This window comes from Trematomus bernacchii, unplaced genomic scaffold (genome assembly GCF_902827165.1).
Source record: "Trematomus bernacchii unplaced genomic scaffold, fTreBer1.1, whole genome shotgun sequence".
Lineage (NCBI taxonomy): Eukaryota > Metazoa > Chordata > Actinopteri > Perciformes > Nototheniidae > Trematomus > Trematomus bernacchii.
The window spans coordinates 652,853-660,392 of NW_022987674.1; the positions used below are offsets into that span (position 1 = coordinate 652,853).

General features: G+C 41.0%; 1 protein-coding gene across 1 annotated transcript in view; it reads right to left on the reverse strand.

Moving 5' to 3' along the window:
• LOC117487528 (exocyst complex component 3-like) overlaps positions 1-6,205 on the reverse strand; it is an 8,651-nt gene extending 2,446 nt beyond the window's left edge. The window contains exons 1-5 of the mRNA XM_034136164.1: positions 6,095-6,205; positions 4,410-4,615; positions 2,110-2,329; positions 1,405-1,577; positions 6-75 (exon numbers count right to left, since the gene is read on the reverse strand). Coding sequence (XP_033992055.1) covers positions 6-75; positions 1,405-1,577; positions 2,110-2,329; positions 4,410-4,553 — 607 coding nt within the window. The 5' untranslated portion in view covers positions 4,554-4,615; positions 6,095-6,205. The remainder of the gene's footprint in view (positions 1-5; positions 76-1,404; positions 1,578-2,109; positions 2,330-4,409; positions 4,616-6,094) is intronic.
• Between the last annotated feature and the right edge of the window lie 1,335 nt (positions 6,206-7,540).

The following is a 7,540-nucleotide window of genomic DNA, read 5'->3' on the forward strand; positions in this document are numbered from 1 at the left end:
CCGGCGGACCGTCACCATGGACCTCTGCAGAACCATCCACAGCTGCTTGGCCAGCTCATCGGACAGACCCTGAACCTGGAGATCCACAAACACACTAACTGAGTTCTGGTTCGCTAGGTAACATGTAGGAAGACAACTGTGTCCACCAGAAAGGTGAACTATGTTGAGCTTAAGACTTAATCAGCTCGTAAACATATAACTTATATTTGTACAACTATACAATATAAGGTTCTTTTTGCAAATAGATTAATATTATCAATTGAGCAGGGTTCATTTGACTTATCTATATGTTTTCATTACGGCAGCAAGAAGACACTGTTCACTGCAGCAATACAAGGCCCTCCTTCCAAACTTGACAGATTCTTTACAGTTTTAAGTCAAAAGGAGAAGTTGTGAAAAGAAAAACAAATGAGCTGCTTTAAAGGTAGGGTAGGTAAGTTTGAGAAACCGGCTCGAGATCGCTAGAATTTGAAAATACACAGCCGGAGAAAATCTGCCACTTCCTTATAGAGCCCCTCCTCCAACACACATGAACGCGCACATGACCAATGAGGGCACGAGATAAGTTTGTGCACAGATGGAAGGCTGACAGGCAGGTAGGCCATCCAGTTATTTTAGCCGGGCCGGCTAAAATGATTGGTCATGCTTTTTCCAGTATTAAGGCTTCCACAGATTACATTTTTTTTATGGATTTTTTGTCAAAGCACTTAAGATATTCATTGCTATCGGGATGTTAAGAGCATTCCATGGAATATAACAAAAAGTGTATCTCGAGCCGGTTTCTCAAACGTACATACCCCACCTTTAATGTTATTGTCTAAATATTCTGCAATTACACAACACATTATGAAATATTAAAAAAAAGCATTTAATGCCAGCCAGTATCCAGGTCCAATAAATAAAGTGTTGACATTTGTTGGCATTGTGAAGTGGCATGGAATTATGGCAGTTGTTGCCTTCACAACCATACTTTAAGATCCAGACGTCCAATGACTAAAATCCCTTATAACGTTACAAGTATAGTGAAATCACCAAATCACAATCACCAAAATCAAAATGTGTAATGCAAAAATGTGGTTTAAAACAGGATGAAAAGTATGCTGAAACTTGCACAAAGGATATCTGATGCCATTAGAGGAGACTAAATGAAAGCGAACATTTCCGTCATTAAAATGTCTCTGGGTTTGTAAATGGTTGGAAGCATTTAAGAAAATATAAGTACAAAACTTTACAAAAAAGAATGCAAAGGTCAAGAGGTTTTTAGAGATTTAAATGCTGACATATACCATATTATACCTTCAAGTTACTGTCAATGAAAGTCAAACATTTATAACTGAGATGTACGATGTTCAGACATTTCACAGTAAGTATACAACAGTCAAAAATGCTATCACATAAACTTACATCTTCAAAGTAGATGGAGATGAGGTTCATGTCACTGGTGTTCTTGCTGTCCATGCGGTACTGCTCGTACATGAGGTCGTCCCGGGAGCACTCCAGCTCCATCAGCTTCCTGTGTGCCTGCAGCAGCTCGCCCTGCTCGATCAGCTGCTGCGTGTCCGCCACGATCTCTGGGACTGCACACAGCAACATGACACACACAGAGGGCAGTGCATGAGGAACCAGGAGAGAAGTCAAAGATAGCTTGTAAGGCCTGGGATGTGTCTTTAGTGGCAGTGTGTGGGCCTGTGTCCACAGAGAGTTTTTCTGTCAAAAAGGGGCAGGAAGGAAAAAGCCTCCTTCCAGTGTTTCATAAAAAAATATATATTTTTGTATTGTTTCCTTGACCATGATATCTGGATAATATACATTGTTCAATTCACTCTGCTCCAACAAGCTTTTTAATCTTTCTAATGACAGTTTCTGTCTAAATTACATGGCTGAAACAGGCTTCCCCTCCAATTTCTACAGTAATGTCAATGGTGCTTTTCTGAAAAAGTTGCAAAATGTTCAACTAGAAAAAGTTGCAAAATGTTCAACTAGATGTGCACAAGAACAGTACTCAGAGTGCTCAGAAATAGGTGTCTGCATTGAGCGATCAGAAATATGCGGACACAGGCCCTTAGTCTGTGATGGGACTTCTTCAAGGTGGAGGCGGACCTAGCTTACCAGAGAAAATGTTTTTGAGGTTTTCCACAGCCGAGGCCAGCTGACTGTGTTGAACTACGGCATCCTTGACGTCCTTCAGGTTCTCGATGGTGTTGATGCTCTGCCTCCAGTCTTTGCTCACGTCAGCCAGGGAGCCCTGGATGTCTTTGACGTCCAGCAGAGCGCTGTGCAGCTGGGTCAGTCCGGTGCGAACCCCGTCCAGCTGCGACTGGATGGCTGCCTGCAGGACGTCCAGAGACAGATACTATTGTTAATAACACCATTCTTTGTGCTTCCTGTCATTAATTAAAGGGTGGTATATATTGAATGCTTGCTTTTGTCTGACTGATTGCTAACTGTTATCAGAGTTGGGGTGTAACACGTTACAAAGTAACGCGCTACACGTACGTATGTACGTAATCTGCGCGACTTGCGCGTCCACATCTCCACGTGCAGTGCTGCATAAACATGGCTGAGTCAGCGATAACTTTCGAGGGGTGGAGGTATGCCCATTATTTTGAGTTTGTCCGAAGAATAGACAGGAATGTGACGGTGAGGTGCAAACTGTGTCCAGGCCAGAAGCTGTTATCCACTGCTGCAAACACCACGTCAAACCTCAACAAACACCTGCAAAGAACACATGCTAAGGTGAAGCTAATAGCTAAGGACCCCCGAACCCAGAGTGAGGATGTTGTGAGTGCGCCGCCGCCGACTCCGAAGCAGCAGCACAAATTAGAATTTGGAGGACCGGTAACCAAAGCAGAGATGGACAGGCTTGTAGCATCCTTCATAGTAGAGGTAATGTTGCCCATTTGCACAGTGGAATCACCATCGCATCGTTCAGAGATATACTGCGCAAAATACAGATAGCAGGAGACAGAGGACAGCCATGGTCAGAGCTATCTGAATCAGTCTTATGCGACAATGGAAACTGAACTAAAGAGAACATTTGAAACTTTAGCAGTCTGCGTGATCTGCCTGTAGGGAGGGGCGGGCCGGCCCTGCGAGTAAAGTAACGAGTAAAGTAACGAGTAAAGTAACAAGTTACTTTATTATGTAGAGAGCAACGAAGTAGTGTAATATATTACTTTTTTTTAAAGTAATATGTAATATGTAATAACGACCCCATCTCTGCCTGTTATACACAATCAAGTCACCAAATAATAGCGATCTCCACCAAACAATAACAGACCGATTAGTAGGGTTGGGAACCGAAACTCGGTTCGAGATGAGAACCGATAAGAAAATACTGGGTACCGGGTACCCATACAAAATACACAATTTCGGTTCTGCTTAACGGTTCCTAAACGCGGTAGACCCTGTATTCCACCGGGTCCGTCTGCGCCGCGGCGACCCGGTGGAATACAGAGGCGGACTGGCCATCTGTGTGTTCTGGAGAATCACAGAACGGCCGGTCGTCAGCGGGACGTTGGCGGCCGGCTCGGTTGGCTGACGGCCGGCATCATGTAAGTTGCGCTGACAGGCGACAGAGGTCCACAGTTGCCCCGCAGTGAGGCTCCCCCCGCCCTCCCGTAGACAGTTCACGAGCTCAGTCATTTCATAACACCAAAGATGGATCGCGGTAAACGCTCTAAAGTGAGGCTCCACTACACTAGAAAAGAAAAAGACAAGGCACAGTGTAATGCCTGTTAATAGCTTGCCACAGGCATAGCTCAGTTAAAATAAAGCACGGCTATTGTGCAATACATTTGTATTGCATGTATTTTTTTATTTGTAAAAATGTCTGTTAAAGCTTAAAAGAATAAAGATATTTTTGTTATCTAAACGTTTGACCTCTTTCTTTTACAATTTTGGAATCGAAACAGGGAATTGATAAGATCCGGAATCGATAAGCAGAATCGGAATCGATACATTTCAGACGATACCCATCCCTACCGATTAGAGATGCACTTCACTGACACCGAAGATGAATGGTTTAAAGTTTACCTTTAAGACCAATTGTATTTTAAAAGCAAATATCAAAAATGTTGTGATTTTTGTGTTTAATAAATAGTGTTAGTGCTGCAGCATTCAGTCTATTATTGTTTTTAAGATTATAAAAAGAACAAATTCTACAACTGTTTTGGATTTTTTTTTATTAGGGATCATTTAGCTTGAAAATAGCACCATTGATTTCCTGGTTTTAGCATTTGAGGAACTTTGATGAATTGCAGCAGTTATTGAAAATCCTTATTTTAATGATGATCTTTGCATTTTGGGTTGTTGACCGGTTTTCATTTTGACTGAAACAGTTGTTGCTGAACATTAGGTGAACAGATGTGTAGGATGAAACAGTGTATGCGAGCTACACTTCACATCACCTTCAGCCTAGCTTCCACGGAGGCCTTCTTGCGAGCCTCTCTCCTCCTGTACTGCTCCACTTTGTCCAGCTGGTCCGAGCGCTGCAGCATCCCAGCCACGCGCTGCACCGCCGTGGCAACCGCCTCCCGACTCGTCTCCTCCATGGTGGTCCTCAGTCTTAGAAAGTACCAGTCGTACCCAAAGGCTTCATGCAAACACTCTTGAGCTGAAGAGAGAAAAATACACAAAACACAACATCACTTATCATTTTCTGTCAGTAACAGATCGTTACTCTTTATTTAAATCAAGATTTTGTATTTTCTGGAATTGTGATTGTTAAACCAAACAGGATTCAACTAATTGTTGAAGATATATTACATTTCTGTAATAATGCCAGTGTTTCCCTATCACACTTTAAAAAAGTAAGTAAGTAAGTATGGTGATTTTTTAAGAGAACTGAGGCACAGCAACCCATATTGTTTGGCCATTCTCTCCACAAACTAAAAAACAACTAAAGGGTAAATTCCCATCAACAGATAATAATTAAATAGAGCTTTTCTGCAGTTTCTAACAGTGTTGTAAGCAAATGAACAGAGAGTTGCATCACAAAATCCAAAGCCAACAGCAGTTTTACTGATTAGCAGTGGAGGAACGTAATTAGGTACATCTACTCAGGTACTGTACTGAAGAATAAAATGTAGCTATTTGTATTTGAATTAAGTATTTTCTAAATTTTGCTACTTTATACTTTTACTCCACTCCATTTTGTAGGCAAATGTTGTACTTACTCCACTACATTTATTGTATGTGTTTAGTTACTAGTTACTTGGCAGATTTGGATTATTAACACAAAATATAAATCAACTACTACATTATATATTATTATAGGTTAAGCTACCCAGTAGTTTATAAAATAATTCAAATAAACCCCACCTTTACCATGTGCAACATTAAAGTGATGAACACATTAATGCATCAATAACTATAATACAATAATTCAAATATATCGTGCTCAAATGGGCCAATCTGCATAATGAGTACTTTTTTACCGTATTTCTTTTAATGCTAATACTTTTGTACTTTTATGAAAGTATACTTTTGCTTGCAGAACTTTTACTTGTAACTGAGTATTTTTACACTTCAGTATTGCTACTTTTACTGTGTACGAAAATATAGGCCTACATAGGGTTAAACAATGAATAAATAAATAAATAAACAGCAATATTTCTCTGGTGAAACACGCTTGTAATGATTAATCTGTGGCTGACTTCATGCTGAAGGTGAACAGGATGTCCTGTCATAATAGAGCCACATGACTCTTATTTCCACAGTTTAAATGGGACACTATCCAAAAGTGACACTGGAGCAGAGAGAGACAGCTGTGGCACAGGCTTTTTTATAATGACATTTAGCTTTTCAGATGTTGGTCGATGGTTCGACTAGTTTTAATGAAGGGTGGTAACGTTAATGTAATGCCAGACGGCTAGTGAGCTTTCGGAGAGCATGCTAGCGCCGACAGCTGGTACACAGCAGCCGGACAAACTATTCCCTCGGACACACGTCAAATACAACATAAGCCTTATGACGATATCGAGCTTTAGTTTCACATCTCAATAAATGTAGTTCGCATAAGCTAAGCTAACAACGGCTAACATTAGCTCGCCTGTGAAACAAGCTCGAGGTAAACATTCAAAAAGAGTATTACCTCAGGCACTTAGGGACTCAAAGTGAGGAAGATAAAACCAATTTCTACAAATATAACATTGTTATTCTGGTTATCTTGTTTCGGTTCCTCTTCCTCATCAGTGCTCCGCCCGCACCAGCACCAGCTGCTTCACTACTTCTTCTTCTTCTTCTTCTTCGGCCCAATTCCAAACCACGCCCTACACCCTACCCCTCCGTGACGGAGTGAACTCCGTCTGTAGCGACACTCGCAGCTCAACGAGGCTCCTCCTGTCAGATAGAGGGAGTAAACACAGCGGCAAGCTTTGGGACAAACTCCCCTCTCTCCGGCAGAAACAGGAAATGCCGTAACTGTATGTAACAACGGTTTCAAATCTCTTTGACAAAACATTTAAATTAATAACTAAAATAAAACTCCAAACATCTTTAATTGTGTTAATTTTTTAAACCTGATGTTTATAACCTTCTTAGTTTTTACAACAGTCTGTACATATACACAACTTTATAATAACATGCACACATTTACCTTTTTCTTGACTAAACACAGGTAAAAAAAATGAGGTTATCATGAGGTTGTTAACATCGCAATTTATCAGTGGATGTTTGCAAGAACTGTTTGTAAACAGCTTGTTTCCTGACGGACACACACAGCGTTGAGTCCATGGATGGGGCGGTTTGGAATTAGGCCTTCTTCTTTTCTTTCTTCTTCTTCTTTTCTTCTTCTTCTCTTCTTCTTCTTTCTTCTTCTTTTCTCTTCTTCTTCTTCTTCTCTTCTTCTTCTTCTGTTGAAGCGTGCGGCAGACTAACACAGCAGGGCGTGTTGAACCCCCTACAGGTCAGTTGAAGAGCTGCATCGATTCGCTACACATCGTTGCGCCGTGTCCATTGCGATGAAGAAAGGTAAGGACAGTTTTGGCTTATTCACAATCTCCCGCAGCGAGTATTGATTTCAATGGTCTCTAACTTATATTTCTGAGAGTTCAAGAGGTGTATTCCTGTTTTATTGTTGGTGCATTCCATTCAAGCGCAATTCCTAGTGTCTGCCTGTCCACAGCTGCATCTCTGATCCAGATGCTACCGACCGTAGCCAGCCATGATCAGTCCGCAGGGAGCCAGTCTCAGCCTGGTTAACACCCCACTGCCTGGTCCTGAATCTGACACGTGTTTCAGTGTTGTCAATAAAACCTTGGTTTACCTCCTCTCATGCCCTATGCCATACAATTGCATGAATTAGATGTGCTATCAAGCTCCTAAATTAAACTCTTCCATACCGTACTTCCTGTTTTTGCTATTTTATAAGCTTATTTATTCACCGTTACTCAGGAACCCAATAGTATTCACCAATTTACAAATTCAATGTAAATATTATTTTTTGTACTATATTAGATATGTTCTTGCCTTTTTTTTTGATAGCAGTAGTATAATCTAAAAATAGGATTATTTTCCTTGTCTAACCTTATGCCCACAA